Source organism: Oncorhynchus clarkii, chromosome 7, assembly GCF_045791955.1.
Source record: "Oncorhynchus clarkii lewisi isolate Uvic-CL-2024 chromosome 7, UVic_Ocla_1.0, whole genome shotgun sequence".
Classification (NCBI taxonomy): domain Eukaryota; kingdom Metazoa; phylum Chordata; class Actinopteri; order Salmoniformes; family Salmonidae; genus Oncorhynchus; species Oncorhynchus clarkii.
This window is the reverse complement of record NC_092153.1, coordinates 39,451,653-39,468,748: the sequence shown is the minus strand read 5'-3', so window position 1 is coordinate 39,468,748 and position 17,096 is coordinate 39,451,653. Positions and strand designations below refer to the sequence as shown.

Sequence of the window (17,096 nt, the reverse complement as noted above, 5' to 3'; positions counted from 1 at the left end):
TTGTCTCAGTAGAGCCCTGTAACCTGCAAAGATATTGAAACTGATGTGAGAGGACATTTTGTGACCAAATGCACAATTCTGTGTGCCACGCCAAGTATAAGATGTCAAATAGATTATAATGAAAGGTTTGTGTGCACACACACAGAGCAATGAAGTGTACCTTAGCAAAGCTAATGATCTAATGCACTGTTGTGTGTGTGTGTATTTCAATCTGATTTCCATTTCTGCACACGTCTGGCTGACAACACTAAATGGAATGTGATCTTTAGTGAGAGAGAGTATACACTGTTTCCAACAGATTCACACCTACAAGATCATGTCCTTCACACAACTGACAAAAGAGAGGGAACTTAACTATCTACTTCTAGTAGTGAATATGTGTTACCATGTTTTGACATCTGACACTGGGGGTTGAGAGGGATAGCGACAGGCCAGTTTACGTCTTGACTGCCTCGGCATCCACGAAATGCCTATATTTGGTCATTTCTCAATGAAGACTTGCACAGTGATTCATTCCTTTCTTGTTCTTAATAATGGGAGGTGGGCCAGCGGTCTGTCTGGCTCTCCCCATGAACACTGGGCTGATGGGGAGAGGGAATGGAGGAGAAGGGGGGGTGGGGGTGGGGGGGGGGGGGGGTAGTAGGAAAAAATCTGAAAAGATGTAGATTATTGGATTAAATGCAAACAGTGGGCTATTCCTGAATCTCCTAAGAAATTATTGCCTTTTGTAATTACACTTCATATGAGCTTTTCCTAACCTCTGGCCTGAATCATTTAAATGAGAGAATAAAGAAAGAGTTTGGTTTTTGGAGAGCATTTAAACAAAAAGTACTTGGAGAACTAGCTGGAAAACTAGAATATCAATTCAAATCTAAAAGGGACACAAGTTGTTTTCTGGCCATAGGGCCCCGAGTTTTTCCTTTGCTTATTTCTATTTTAGTGACAAGTTATCCGTGAAGATAAAACAATAGAAATAAAAAATATATAGCTGTGAGCAGCAATGAATGGGGTTCACAGGATGACAGAAAGGACACAAGATCAACTGAATAACAAAGCAAGCACTCTATAATGTAAGAAATATCTTCCTTTATGTGCAATCCAGTATAAATACAAAATCTGGAGTGAAGCTGACATATGGTTCATGAGGAGAAGAGGAATGCAGATGATTTTGTGCATTATTGCCATATATGCAAAGAATTAGTTAATAGTTCCTTTTTTAAAAATATAAATACCAAATTCAGTGTGGTTCGCCTTAGGGACGTCCATGATAGCGATGACAAGTTTCAAGTGGAGTGGATTTACAGTGGTTTAAATGGACATTTGTAAATAACTCAGCCATCTTTTGACCAATCCCTTAGCTTTTCTCAAACAAAGTTTAGTGTAATTTTATCCTATAGTTTATGAGAATATGTATTTTTTTAGCATATTAGCATATGTGCTAATATGCATCTACTGGTGTAGTGTGGCCATCTTTGAATCCGAAAGACCACATTTTTACTTTTAGTCAATGAGAAGATTTTTTATGGTTATTTTAAGCATTAGCGTTACATAGTCAAAAAGGGGAATTGTTAATAGTTTCCTTATTCTTTCCAACAAAATATGGTTCATGGTAATGTCTTTGATTACCTGAAAAAGTTCCAAGTTGATAAGCCATTGTGAAGTGGAATTACAAAGGATTCAACTAACCAAGTCTTTTCTGTAAAGCCCTAATAAAGATAAAATAATGCACAAAGAAAATACGTTTTTATTTATTTTGTAATGTTTGGGTGGCAGGTAGCCTAGTGGTTAGTGTTGGGCCAGCAACTGAAAAGTTGCTAGATCAAATCCCCAAGCTGACAAGGTAAAAATGTGTCATTCTGCCTCTGAACAAGGCAGTTAACCCACTTGCCTAGTTAAATAAAGGTTAAATTTAAACATTTAAAAAATAAAACATGTCATCTTCCTTCGGTTGTTTGGTGCTTTCAAGATAACTGGGAACTCTGTAAAAAAACGAGGTCAAATAATGACGTCAGTGATCTCAGGTTAGAAAGTCAGAACTCTAGAAAGTGGCCCGAGCTTTTGACTTGAAATTCCCAGTCCTGAAAGCACTGAAGTCGGAGATTTCCCAGTTCCAAGTTGTTTTGAATGCACTGAAGTCAGAGATTATCGAGTTCCCAGTTGTTTTGAACGCGGCAATTACGTCAGAAGGGAACAGTGAAAGAACAAAATGGAGGAATACGCACGGGAGCCATGGTGAGTGAAAGCATCTAGTGAACTAAATTGCAACACAGTGTTGCTGGTGTCGTAACAGCACAGCGATATAATCTGTTAAAATATACATGAAATATATATTTAATCCAAACGAATATTTTAAACCCCTAAACCGTCCGACTCCGAAGATGCTAGCTAGCTGAGTTGCTAGCCCACTTCAGTGACCTTGTTGAGCGTTCAGACGCTGCAGTTTGATATGTCAAACGTTTAGCTGTAATTTCACGTGTATATTGTGTGATACACATTATTCACCACAAATTAATATGAATAATTCCCACATATGCTTAATAACTAGCTAATGCCCATGTAGTTAGCCCTGCTGCTAGCTCAATCAATTTACAATGTATGATGTAACGACACGTCTGCATGCTCCCTCATACGAAAGCATATATATGAAGTAATTATCAGACACCGATAGTAAGTTAATGATAACCGTTAGTCCACTCGCTAATGTGATATGCTAGCAATTGCAAGGGCTAAAGTTGCTCAGATAATGTGCTGTGTTATTAGCTACCTTTCAAGATTCTACAGTTGCAAGTTAGCTAGGTAACTAACCTACTAGCACAACTTTGCTACTAGTGTTGTCACGATACCAGGCCAAGTATCGCGATACAATGGGGAAGGGGGCATATTTCAGATATGGAACGCAACGCAATGTGCTTTACAGGAGTAAAATAAAAGCTGAAATATTTACTACAAGGAATAACTAAAATAATGACACAAACTGAACAATTTAAAAGCACCCTAAGGAAAAGCAAAGCTAAAAATATGTTTTAAGATATCGTTTAAATATGTCCACAGTTTTAGCCCCCCTCAGGTTCTGCGGCAGGCTATTCCAGAGGCTGGGGACATAATAACTAAAGGCTGCCTCCATGCCTCTTGGGCATTGGGATAGTTAAAAGGCCAGTACCAGAGGAACTGAGGGACCTACTGGGTACATAACTTAAAAGCATGTCTGACATGTATTGGGGAAGGAATATACATACAATTAATTATGCATGTCCTTGTGGCAGTAAGAGGAAAACACAGTATGAAATCTTCTTTACTCTTCAGTTAACACACACACACACTTTCCCTCACACACTTGGTGGTACCACCGCCTTCGCCCTACCAACACGGTCAGAAGTCACGTGTCTGAAGTCACGTGTTGCTGACAAAATCGTGGGGGACTTCCAGAGAGTGGTGAGGAGATCAATAAACCCATCAACTTTGGGAACACACCCGCGACTTGAGTGATGCAACTCATATTCTCAATTTCAGTAATAAAAAGAGCAAGAAATTCAAATGAATGTCGTTTTACGAAATATAACAGTAACCGTTAAACATTTAATTTAATTAAACGTGTCAGGTCTCGACATCATACATAAACAAATGCACATGTCGTATAAATAGGCACGCCACTCCATTATTTTGTGTGAAATTGTGCAAACCAAAAAATTACGCCGTGCCTTATGGGATTCCACTTCGCTATGAAGCCGGCAGCGGTGCAGGCTCAGTCAAAGTGCCTACCGGAGGGGCTAATTAGCCCCTACACCCTCGATAATTTTCACTCCCTCCGCTTTGGGACACTTCTGCAAATGAAAGAGGCGAGGGCAGAGAGGGATTTGGGATTTAGCCACTCTGTCTCCCTCTCTCAAAAGCACACACACCACTCTCTCATCCACAAACATACACACACTACTCCCAACTTAAAAATCAATCCACAAACGATACCCCATAATGACAAAGCAAGAACATGTTTTTAGAAATGTTTGCAAAAAAAAACAGAAATACCTTTACATAAGTATTTAGACTCTTTGCTATGACACTTGGAATTGAGCTCCTTTTTCCATTGTTCATTCTTGAGATGTTTCTACAACTTGATTGGAGTCCACATGTGGTAAATTCAATTGATTGTACATGATTTGGAAAGGCAGACACCTGTCTGTATTAGAGGTCGACCGATTATGATTTTTCAACGCCGATACCGATTATTGGAGGACCCCCCCAAAAAAGCAGATGCCGATTTAAAAAATACAAATGCTTTTTATTTTTTTTATTATTATTTTTATTTTATTTATTTGTAATAATGACAATTACAACAATACTGAATGAACACTTATTTGAACTTAATTATTTTTTAAATTATTTTATTTATTTGTTATTTTACCAGGTAAGTTGACTGAGAACATGTTCTCATTTGCAGCAACGACCTGGGGGATGAATGAGCCAATTGTAAACTTAATATAATACAATAAAATCAATTTAGCCTCAAATAAATAATGAAACATGTTCAATTTGGTTTAAATAATGCAAAAACAAAGTGTTGGAGAAGAAAGTAAAAGTGCAATATGTGCCATGTAAGAAACCTAACGTTTAAGTTATTTGCTCAGAACATGAGAACATATGAAAGCTGGTGGTTCCTTTTAACATGAGTCTTCAATATTCCCAGATAAGACGTTTTAGGTTGTAGTTATTATAGGAATTATAGGACAATTTCTCTCTATACCATTTGATTTCATATACCTTTGACTATTGGATGTTCTTATAGGCACTTTAGTATTGCCAGTGTAACAGTATAGCTTCCGTCTCTCTCCTCGCCCCTACCTGGGCACGAACCAGGAACACATCGACAACAGCCACCCTCGAAGCAGCGTTACCCATGCAGAGCAAGGGGAATAACTACTCCAAGTCTCAGAGCGAGTGACGTTTGAAACGCTATTAGTGCGCACCCCGCTAACTAGCTAGCCATTTCACATTGGTTACACCAGCCTCATCTCGGGAGTTGATGGGCTTGAAGTCATAAACAGCGCAATGCTTGAAGCACAGCTGCTGGCAAAATGCACGAAAGTGGTCTAAGGCACTGCATCGCAGTTGTGCCACTAGAGATCCTGGTTCGAGTCCAGGCTCTGTCGCAGCCGGCCGCGACCGGAAGTCCCATGGGGCGGAGCACAATTGTCCCAGCGTTGTTCGGGTTAGGGGAGGGTTTGGCCGGCAGGGATGTTCTTGTCGCGCTCTAGCAACAGCTGTGGCGAGCTGGGCGCAATGCACACTGACACGGTCGCCAGGTGTACAGTGTTTCCTCTGACACATTGGTGTGGCTGGCTTCCGGGTTAAGTGGGCATTGTGTGAAGAAGCAGTGCGGCTTGGCTGGGCTGTGTTTCAGAGGTTGCGTGGCTCTCGACCTTCGCCTCTCCCAAGTCCGTACGGGAGTTGCAGCGACGAGACAAGACTGTAATTACCAACTGGATACCATGAAATTGGGGTTGAAAAGTGGTACGTTTTTTTTCTTCTTTTTTTTAAATAAACAAAGTAATGAGTAAAGGGTTGGAATTCTTATGTAAATGTGATATTACAGTTTGCTAAAATAAAAAAATAAAAACCTTTGAGTGAAGACTGGTAGGGGATGAGTCTGGCTGATCACAGCTGCCACACGTGAGCTGCGCCTGAAAGTGATGTGGGCATTTTTGGACTGGTGCATACAAGAGACTAGTTGCTTAACACATTTTTATCACAGGCGACAGCTGGATCTTTGGATCGGTAGGGCCGAAAAGTGTGGTAGTGTCATATAAAACGGCACTATGGTATTCTAAAATGTTGTTATAAATATCATTACGTTTTGGTACCGTGATATTACCGTGGTACCGGTGTACATTGCAACACTAGCCTACCGTTATCTAACATTACTAGGTGGCAATCACACACTTTTAATAGCCAGTTGACACAAGCCTTCAGGCTACTTTACACTAGCTAGCTATGTATCATGCATTTAAATGCACCTATGACTGAAGCAAACTGGCTTTACCTGTGTGTTTATCTGCCTGTTTGTGTTCATTGACGTACTGTGTTTTTTCAGTCCGTGGAGAATCGTGGACGACTGTGGGGGTGCTTTCACCATGGGGGCCATTGGAGGAGGGATCTTCCAGGCTGTCAAGGGCTTTAGAAATTCACCTGCAGTAAGTTCAGCCATGCCAATAAATTCCCCCATGTGCAAAAGGACACTGAACAAAAGTATAAACGCAATATAAAGTGTTGGTCCCATGTTTCGTGAGCTGAAACAAAAGACCCCAGAAATGTTCCGTACGCACAAAAAGCTTTACTCTCAAATTTGGTGCACACATTTGTTAACATCTTTGTTAGTGAGCATTTCCCAAGATAATCCATTCTCCTGACAGGTGTGGTATTTCAACAAACTGATTAAACAGCATGATCATTACACATGTGCAACTTGTGCTGGGGACAATGAAAGGCCACTCTAAAAGGTGCAGCTTTGTCGCACAACACAATGCCACAGATGTCTCAAGTTTTAAGGGAGCGTGCAATTGGCATGTTGACTGCAGGAATGTACACCAGAGCTGTTGCCAGAGAATTTAATGTTAATTTCTCCACTACAAGCCGCCTCCAACTTCGTTTTGGAGAATTTGGCAGTACGTACAACTGGCCTCACAACCACGTGTAACCACGCCAGCCCAGGACCTCTACATCCGGCTTCTTCACCTTGTTGTCGTCCCAGCCACCCGGACGGTTTATGAAAATGCTGTGGGTTTGCACAATCAAAGAATTCTTGAACCAACTGTCAGAAACCATCTCGGGGAAGCTCATCTGTGTGCTCGTCATCCTCACTAGTATCTTGACCTGATTGCAGTTCAGTGTCGTAACCGACTTCAGTGGGTAAATGCTCACCTTCGGTGGCCACTGGGACGCTGTAGAAGTGTGCTCTTAACAGATGAATCCCGGTTTCAACTGTACCGGGCAGGTGGCAGACAGCTTGGATGGTGTTTTGTGGGCGAGCGGTTTGCTGATGTCAATGTTGGGAACAGAGTGCCCCATGGTGGGGTTATGGGTTGGGCAGGCATAAGCTATGGACATCGAACACAATTGCTTTTTATCGTTGGCAATTTGAATGCACAGAGATACCGTGATGAGATCCCGAGGCCAGTTGTCGTGCCACTCATCCGCCACCACCCCCCAAGTCACAAGGATCTGTACATAATTCCTGGAAGCTGAAAATGTCCCAGTTATTCCATGGCCTGTGTCATGTAAAAATCTAGACGGAGTGAAAATGTTTCCAGTCAATAATTGAACGCGTCTGTGTGGATTACTGAGCTTGTGAAGCTGTTTCTCTCACACCCCCTCACCCTGGATTTGGCTAGGTAACAAGCATAATTAGCTGGTTGGCTTGTTCTTAGAGGTGTGCAGTCTTAACTTGTTTGCATAGCTAGCTAACTAAGAAATGTATGCACTGTCAATCGAAAACGTAGTCGCCCAAGTCTTTGCAATGGCAAAAAATCTCTCCTCACATAACCCTCAGCACTTTGACATGCGATTCCGTGTATTTACATGCTGACCTCACACCTCAACAAGCTTGTGATTGGTCAAAGTCAATACTCCTGGCCACCATTGATTGACAGATGTGGACATGCGGATTTGCTTCACACCCAAGATTTGAGGGAGGGTGTGAGAGAAACATCTGCATGTGCTCAGCTATCCACATAAAGCGATGGCATGCATTTATTGAACTGGGATCTTTTTCATACTGGGAGAAATTTCATAGCATGACGTCACAATCAGAACGGTTGGAAACTAATTCACGCTAGGAAGATGTTTACATGACAGCATGTATACTCACCAGAAATGCCACCAATTGAACAATTTTGGGATGCTCTGGATCGACGTGTACGACAGTGTGTTCCAATTCCTGCCAATATCCAACAACATTGCACAGCCATTGAAGCGCAGTGGGACAACATTCTACAGGCCTATGCGAAGGAGATGTCGCTCCTGCATGAGGCAAATGGTGGTCACACCAGATACTGACTCGTTTTCTGACACACGCCCCTACCTTTTTTAAGGTATCTGTGATAAACAGATGCAAATCTGTATTCCCAGTCATGTGAACTCCATATATTAGGGCCTAATGAATTTATTTCAATTGACTGATTTCCTTATATGAACTGTAACTCTGTAAAAAAAAAAATGAAATGGTTGCATGTTGTGTTTTATATTTAGCTAGCCTATGGGATAGGAAGGAACAGTTAAGTCAATTAGAGAACTGTTTGACTGAATTTTGTACTGTGCTGAATGGGTTGGGTATAATGAGGTGTGAAGAATGAGGAGTTTTGATGCCATCTTCTTTTTGTTCTCAGGGGATGAGCCACAGATTGAAAGGTAGCATGACAGCCATCAAGACCAGAGCCCCACAGTTGGGGGGTAAGTACACGTCAAGTTCAAGCCTATTTGGCTCTTTTGTTCTCAGACTGCAAGTCATTGTTCCTTGCTCTGTCTGAAACCGCGTGAATTATGTTATGTTGTATTGTAGGTAGCTTTGCAGTATGGGGAGGCCTCTTCTCCATGATTGACTGTGGGTTGGTAAAGGTACGGGGGAAAGAGGACCCCTGGAACTCCATCACAAGCGGGGCCATGACTGGAGCCATCCTTGCAGCAAGAAGTGAGTGATAGTTTCACATTTTAAGACAGGCATTGCTGTGAAGGGGCCCTCGCGCTGTTTTTCTGTCACACTTTCACACACATACTCATACAAACAAAATTGCCCTTATACAGCTATCTTACAATAACCTTTGCACAAAGTTCACCATTGGTTCCTTGTTGAACACACTTAATGTATTTCCGCATGCTTAACATACAACATGGGCTTGTAAATTCAGGGCATTCACGTAGACCCAGTGTTTGTTCAATGTGAATTTAGTTTTCTTTTGTTGATTTACTGTAAAGACTAATTGCTAGTCTGTTGTACTGATTCCTTTATTGTTTGTCCTCAGATGGACCAGTGGCCATGGTAGGCTCTGCTGCAATGGGAGGTATACTACTGGCATTGATAGAGGGAGCTGGAATCCTGCTCACTAGATTTGCTTCGTCACAGTTCCCAACTGGTCAGTGTGCCTCTCTGAGGAATGCTGTCTTATTCTGTAGTTGATTTACAGGGCTACAATGAAGGGTTATAGGGAGTGCAAATGTTTTATTTAATTTATTGAACCTTTTATTTAACCAGGTAAAACCCATTTGAGGTTAAAAACCTATTTTGTGAGGACGACCTGGCAAGAAAGCAAAACAGGGAAATAGCTGCGCGTCCATAAAACATTACAGAATACAGAGTATACACAAAACACAAAGTGTCACAAGTTAAAGATACAATTGAAGATTAGAAACAACTGCAGTTATCACAAACGGTGTTGTCGATCAGAGTCTTAAAAACAGGCAAGGACACTAACTCCCCTAACTTTACAACCTTCTGAAGCATGTTCCAGGATGACAGGGCATTATGGGAAAAATATTGTCCCATCTCAGTTCTAGCCTTAGGAACATACAAGGACAGTGGCAACTGTGAACGAAGACTATATTGAGTGACTGATCTGGTCAGTAAGGAACAGAGATACAACGGGAGTTGTCCCATCAATGCTTTGTTGACAAAAGTGTAGGAGTGCTTTAGCCTCCTGGTGGAGAGAGAGGTCCATTGCACCATAGCATACAAATCACAGTGATGGGTAAGTGAACTTGCATTTGTAATAAATCTTAAAGCACCATGATTAACTGTGTCCAGAGTTCAAGGTACTTGCTGAGGCCTTCATATAGACAATATCACCATAATCCAGCACTGATTTAAAAAAAAAAAAAAAAAAAAGTGCTTTGAACAAGTTATTTTCTGACTTACATTGAAAAGCAAGATTTATTCATGAAATAGAAACTCAATTTCAACTTCAGTTTCGTAGTCAAGTTATCAATGTGTTGTTTAAAATTCAACTTTTCATCTAACCACATCCCAAGATACTTAAAGGAGGAGAACCTATCAATTTGCTGGCCTGTTATACACTGCTCCAAAAAAATAAAGGGAACACTGAAATAACACATCCTAGATCTGAATGAATGAAATATTCATATTAAATCGTTTTTTCTTTACATAGTTGAATGTGCTGACAACAAAATCACATAAAAATTATCAATGGAAATAAAATTTATCAACCCATGGAGGTCTGGATTTGGAGTCACACTCAAAATCAAAGTGGAAAACCACACTACAGGCTGATCCAACGTTGATGTAATGTCCTAAAAACAAGTCAAAATGAGGCTCAGTAGTGTGTGTGGCCTCCACGTGCCTGTATGACCTCCCAACAACACCTGGGCATGCTTCTGATGAGGTGGCGGATGGTCTCCTGAGGGATCTCTTCCCAGACCTGGACTAAAGCATCCGCCAACTCCTGTACAGTCTGTTGGTGGATGGAGCGAGACATGATGTCCCAGATGTGCTCAATTGGATTCAGGTCTGGGGAACGGGCGGGCCAGTCCATAGCATCAATGCCTTCCTCTTGCAGGAACTGCTGACACACTCCAGCCACATGAGGTCTAGCATTGTCTTGCATTAGCAGGAACCCAGGGCCAACCACACCAGCATATGGTCTCACAAGGGGTCTGAGGATCTCATCTTGGTACCTAATGGCAGTGAGGCTACCTCTGGCGAGCACATGGAGGGCTGTGCGGCCCCCCAAAGAAATGCCACCCCACACCATGACTGACCCACCGCCAAACCGGTCATGCTGGAGGATGTTGCAGGCAGCAGAATGTTCTCCACGGCATCTCCAGACTGTCACGTCTGTCACGTGCTCAGTGTGAACCTGCTTTCACCTGTGAAGAGCACAGGGCGCCAGTGGCGAATTTGCCAATCTTGGTGTTCTCTGGCAAATGCCAAACGTCCTGCACGGTGTTGGGCTGTAAGCACAACCCCCACCTGTGGATGTCGGACCCTCATACCACCCTCATGGAGTCTGACCGTTTGAGCAGACATGCACATTTGTGGCCTGCTGGAGGTCAATTTGCAGGGCTCTGGCAGTGCTCCTCCTTGCACAAAGGCGGAGGTAGCGGTCCTGCTGCTGGGTTGTTGCCCTCCTACGGCCTCCTCCACTTCTCCTGGTGTACTGGCCTGTCTCCTGGTAGCGCCTCCATGCTCTGGACACTACGCTGACAGACACAGCAAACCTTCTTGCCACATCTCGCATTGATGTGCCATCCTGGATGTGCTGCACTACCTGAGCCACTTGTGTGGGTTGTAGACTCCGTCACATGCTACCACTAGAGTGAAAGCACCGCCAGCATTCAAAAGTGACCAAAACATCAGCCAGGAAGCATAGGAACTGAGAAGTGGTCTGTGGTCCCCACCTGCAGAACCACTCCTTTATTGGGGGTGTCTTGCTAAATGCCTATAATTTCCACCTGTTGTCAATTCCATTTGCACAACAGCATGTGAAATTTATTGTCAATCAGTGTTGCTTCCTAAGTGGACAGTTTGATTTCACAGAAGTGTGATTGACTTGGAGTTACATTGTGTTGTTTAAGTGTTCCCTTTATTTTTTTGAGCAGTGTAGTTCGAATTTGCAAGTGAGTCCATCTGTTTACTTTCAGGAAATAGAAAACCATAAACTTTGTTTTCCTTTCATTGAGCACAAGTTTCAATTGAAACTCAGATTTTATACCCTTCTGAGCTACACACTGTGTTCTGTCAGAAAGGTAGTTTTGGAACCAATCCAATGCATCAACACTTAAACCAACCTTTTTTAGTCTTCAACAGCTGGGCATGGCAACAGTGTCGAAGGCCTTCGATAAGTCAATAAAAAGTGATGTTCTGAGCATCCAGAATATCACCTACAACCTTACTAACAGCAGTAATTGTACTGTGCTTGGCTCTCAAAATTCAAAAGGCACTCGCACATCTGAGCAAACCTTTTGCAGGTGCATGACAACAGTTGAACAAGATGAATGAAAATGGAAACCGCACACTGCTCTTGATAGTATCACTGATCTTTATTTAATAAGCTTACGTTTCGGCCTCACGGCCTTTGTCAGAGCTTTTGTGAATTTTTTAAAATTAGCACCCTCATGTAGACCTAGCCCCACCCACATCCGTTCCACACATGGAAACGGGTTGGAGGCGAAGGAAATTGAGATAAAACTGAGTAATTTTGAAGAAAGTCTTTCAACTGTGAGTTCACAAGTTTTTCTCAAACTTTTGCCAAAGCAGACAGTTTAGATATGCGACGATAGTTATCCAACTGGATCTCCACCTTTATGTAAAGGCGTGACATAGGCTGCTTTCCAGACTTTTGGAATGGTATTACTCACCAATAAAATGTTTAAAATATGAGTGAGGGGGGCAGCAATGATCTCTGCACCAATTTTGACAAAATACGGGTTTAATTCACCCGGGCCAGCTGCTTTCTTAATATTAATAGATTTGAGTTCCTTTACAACTTCTGAAAGCTCAGTCTCAGTAAAATGAAATGGATGAACCATAGGCCGACATGTGGCAGTTTCATTCACCGCCTCATTTGAGATGTTAGGTAGGAGATCATTATCAAATAAATGCCCAGCTTTAGCAAAATGCTCATTGAACATGTCAAGTTTATTCTTCTCAGTCACATCCAATGAATTTGAGGTCAATTTCAGCGCAAGACCAGAGGAGTTTGTGTTAGCATTCATGGATTTAATGGTTTTCCATAATTTCGGCGGATTATTGAGGTTTGCCTTGGTAGATTCGTAGTAGAAGCCTGATTTGTATTTCCGTATTAGCACGGTGCACTTATTTCTCAGTGCCCTGAATAACTGCCATTCAGTCTGGGAATTACCCTTTCTGGCTTTGGCCCATTGTGTATTTCGTTTTTTGGATCAAATCAGATAATTAACCTGTAAACGAGATTGTCTCTACCTCTTACCTGGTACTTTTTGAGAGGGGTGTGTTTATAGAATGAAAATAGGAGAATACCTCTTCGATATCTGTAATAAGTGCAATCATATCCCAGTTGCATGCATAAAGTTCATGCAGGAATGCCTGCTCACCGAACTGCCTAAAATTTCATTTGACTATGAACCGAGAGGGCACGTCCAGAGTAATGATGCTAGCTAGATGGGCGGGCAGGTGTGGGCAGCGATCGGTTGAAGAGCATGCATTAAGTTTTACTTGCATTTAAGAGCAGTTGGAGGCCACAGAAGGAGAGTTATATGGCATTGAAGCTCTTCTGGAGGTTTGTTAACACAGTGTCCAAAGAGGGGCCAGAGGTATACAGAATGGTGTCGTCTACGTAGAAGTGGATCAGAGAATCACCAGCAGCAAGAGCGACATCATTGATGTATACAGAGAAAAGAGTCGGCCTAAGAATTGAACCCTATGGCGCCCTCATAGAGATTGCCAGAGGTACGGACAACAGGCCCTCCGATTTGACACACTGAACTCTATCAGAGAAGTAGTTGGTGAACCAGGCGAAGCAGTCATTTGAGAAACCAAGGCTGTTGAGAGTCTGCCGATAAGAATTAGGTGATTGACAGTTGAAAGCCTTGGCCAGGTCGATGAATACGGCTGCACAGTATTGTCTTTTATCGATGGCGGTTATGATATCGTTTAGGACCTTGAGCGTGCAATCCAACCTACAGTCGTCTGATACACCAACGTTTTTTAGCCAGACCAAACCCTGTAGATGAGAGTTTTTTGAGCATGTCACAGTAGGAGTCAAATGGTAACACAATGTGATCCTTCTGAAAGACTACAGCTGCTATACCATCAGTTAAAGTAGGGTGTAGCGGTATCTCTGGGTTAGGGAGATTTGTTTTTGATCATTTAGACTTTGCAATGAGCCATAACCCATGTAAAGCAGCAATAAAAACCATTTGTACAAAAATACACTTTTTTTTACCACCGAATCCAACAATTCACTAAAACAAAAATAAATAAATATATTCTGAGTCAATCTTTTGAAACCTTAAATTCCCTAAAAATGTTAAGCTGTTTCCTACAGGTCTAGTAGAGTTAGAAAGCAAGTGTGTGCCTGAGCGTTGTTGCCTTTAAAACGGTCAGCGCGTTCAACAGCCGCTGCAGGAATGTACCGACATGTATTTCGCCCAATGTGTGGGTCTGGTCAATGCACCCAGTCGCCTTGCAGTAGACTACAGCACAGTGAGGCAGAGCGGGCACAGTGGCTAGTCCACCCAGCAGGGGTATCCTGGGCTAGGAAGCCCAGCGCATCTAGACGTTATGTCACAGCGCAGATACCGACCTCCAGTTTCCACCGCACAGCAAGGCAAGAGTGGAGTCAGAAGATTCCGGTAGAATGGCGAAACACAGATTTAAAAAAAAAAAAAAAAAAAAAAAAAAAAACTGACCATCGAAGAGTATCCAAGGCTAGTCGGCCCAACGTGTCTGGACCGTCAGTCACAGCACAGATGTATACTCTCTCGACTTTCAGGAAGAGCACCACACCTGCTTGATCTCCTGTAGAAACCAGCAGATGTCAATTTAACGCTTTGATCCTGTAGGATTTTAGATTTTGTCTGTTGTTTAATGACAAGTCTCGCAGCCTATAACAGTTTTGCTAAGTAATAAAAACTCGGAACACTTGAAAGAAACAGTGTTACACAACACGCTCAGCAAAACTGCCATGCCGCCATCTTGAATTGGATAGTGTTATTTATATTGAACATGGACAAATGACTGCTTACTGCCAAGTCGTCTTATTAATGTATTATCTCTGATGTCATCTCTCAATTCTTCCCTTTTCTATAGGTCCCCAGTTTGCTGAGGAGCCAGCCCCCATGCCTGCCCCCTCCTATGGAGGAGACTACAGACAGTACCAGTGAGAAGTTCCTCTCACCCTCTAGGCCTTTTTGAAGTTACAATTAGGAAATTGAGGAAATTTTTACGCAATTACAATTGCACCTAACATTATGGACTGGGTCAGAGAACTGAAGGGCAAATTCACACTTTTTTTCCAGAGCCGATGTACAGATTTGCCTTTTACCATCCTCAGCCTTGTCAGTTGTGTTTAGTTCACCCTAAATTGGTTAAAATATCTGAACGAGGGAAAAGCTTGTGGGTTTGTGCAATCATACATGCATGTATACCCTGCAAGTGTGACAGATAAACTAGAGCTGGTGTTGAGTCAAGCTCAGTGCCATCGCTGTCAATGTCCAGTCAAAGATTGATTCTATCAAACTTGTATCATGTCTTTCATGTGTATATAAAGGCTTTCCTGCATGTATTTGGCATGTATTGCTTATTTGCCTTATTGTTCATCGTATCCTGTGCTTGTGCGTGCCGTTTTGTAAATGAAATAACTAGGCTGGTATTTCATTGAACGGTATAAAAGGCAAATATTCATTATGCTGTCCCTGAAATCTTAGGTTTTATAATGACTTATTTATTTTTTTGGTAGTTGATAATTAAATGCTTTATAGTTTAACACCAAGAGAGAAGCAAATTACTGCTGGCAAAGGATGACCTCAAACCTCACCAATTGCTCAGTGGTCCTCATGAAAGGGGTTGATACAATTTGTCTGAATGACAGAAGAATAAAAGTTGTCAAATAAAATGTCATTTTGTAGCTTTTGTTTAACTTTCAAATTATCACAAAGTGCTACTTTATTTCCCCTTAAACTTTTTGACACTGAAAAGATTTGAAATGGTCTTTGTTGGTGTATGGTTATTGAGTGTGCTCTTAAACATATATTTTAGGATTGTGTTTCAGCAGGGCTGGAGCAAAGCCTGCACACCCAGTACATCTCCTGGATGAGGGATAATAATAAATCATTCCACTTGGTTAATATAACCTCACATCTTTTCACACCATTTGCTTTGGTGTTGAGTGGCTGACGTTATTCAGAAGCTACTGGCATCTCGGCCTGGAGAGCTCTTTCTCAAGGACTAAAACCAGAAAACCCAAAGGTGTCACCAATAGAGGGCAGTATACACTAGAATATCCTGAAAGATTTGTCCATGTCAGTTTTCTTTTCAGTAAAAAGTGAGGTGGCGCACACCCAGAGATAATTATTTAGTGTAGAGGTGCTGACTAACAGCGAATAAACTGTAAGCTATAAAAATAGAGTCGCACACTCTATATATAAACTCCCAGTAATTTATTGGGTAAAACACCAACGTTTCGGCATCACTGTGCCTTCTACAGGTTAATGTCATGAATGCTTGAACCAGGTTATGTCCACAAACAGTGCAATTTAGTGCAACCAATGACAATAGTGAAGGGTGTGTTATAATTATTAGGTTGATTAGAATGAATTGAGTGAAACTGTTGAAAGACAATCGTTTACAGCATATAGAATATATTAGGCTATTCTCATATGGAACATAATTTGATATTGTACATAATATTAGCATCAACATACATTAGTGTTTAATTTCATTGACACATATTTCTAATTGTTTCCATTTTTTTTTTTTTTTTACATGTAATCTTTTGGTTCAACCATAATGCATTGTAAGCATCATCAACAGGGAGAACATATTGGGTATATGCTGATAAGCTGTAGAAATAATATATTAATTTATAAGACTTCGTAAAAAAAAAGAGAGAATAAAGAAGAATTGTTCATAAGAAGGACCTGAGATCAAAGTCAATATTCAGACCACTAGGGGTCAATGTTTTTAGACAGGATATCCAGTAGGACTCCCTCTAGTAGTAGGATCTCGACGTTAACCTGCTCTCTTTGGTAGAGTAATATGCTCAATGCCTGTATATTTGAGGGAGGAGATAGGATGGTTAGCTTCAACAAAGTAAGCTGCTACTGGATAGTCAAGTGTCCTTACACCTGATTGAGCTGCGGTGTTCAGCTATGTGTTTTAATTGTCTTTTAATTTGTCCTATGTGGGCCTTCCCACATGAACAGGTGATGAGATAGATTACTCCCTTTATCTTGCATGAGATGATACCCCTAACAGGGATTTTTCAACCTGTACGTGGATGTCTGAAGAAGGATGTTTTTGTAGTGAAATTGTACTGTGTGCATGAGCCATATTTGTAGTTCCCTTTTGGAATGGGTGTCAAGAGTGTCTGAGTGGGCTCAGGGGGCATGTCAGACCT

General features: G+C 41.7%; 1 protein-coding gene across 1 annotated transcript; it reads left to right on the top strand.

Annotated features, from left to right (window-relative positions):
* The first annotated feature begins 1,858 nt into the window (after positions 1-1,858).
* Positions 1,859-15,263, top strand: LOC139413274 (mitochondrial import inner membrane translocase subunit Tim17-A). Its single transcript, XM_071160460.1, has 6 exons — positions 1,859-2,232; positions 6,086-6,185; positions 8,376-8,439; positions 8,549-8,677; positions 9,009-9,119; positions 14,789-15,263. Exons 1-6 carry the CDS (start codon positions 2,207-2,209, stop codon positions 14,860-14,862), a joined length of 504 nt encoding a protein of 167 aa, XP_071016561.1. The 5' UTR covers positions 1,859-2,206; the 3' UTR covers positions 14,863-15,263.
* Positions 15,264-17,096: the final 1,833 nt, after the last annotated feature.

Coding starts and splice junctions, on each gene's coding strand:
- LOC139413274 (XM_071160460.1), top strand. CDS start 2,207: ATGGAGGAATACGCACGGGAGCCATG. Junction 6,186..8,375: donor GCTTTAGAAATTCACCTGCA/GTAAGTTCAGCC, acceptor TTTTGTTCTCAG/GGGATGAGCCACAGATTGAA. Junction 8,440..8,548: donor CAGAGCCCCACAGTTGGGGG/GTAAGTACACGT, acceptor GTTGTATTGTAG/GTAGCTTTGCAGTATGGGGA.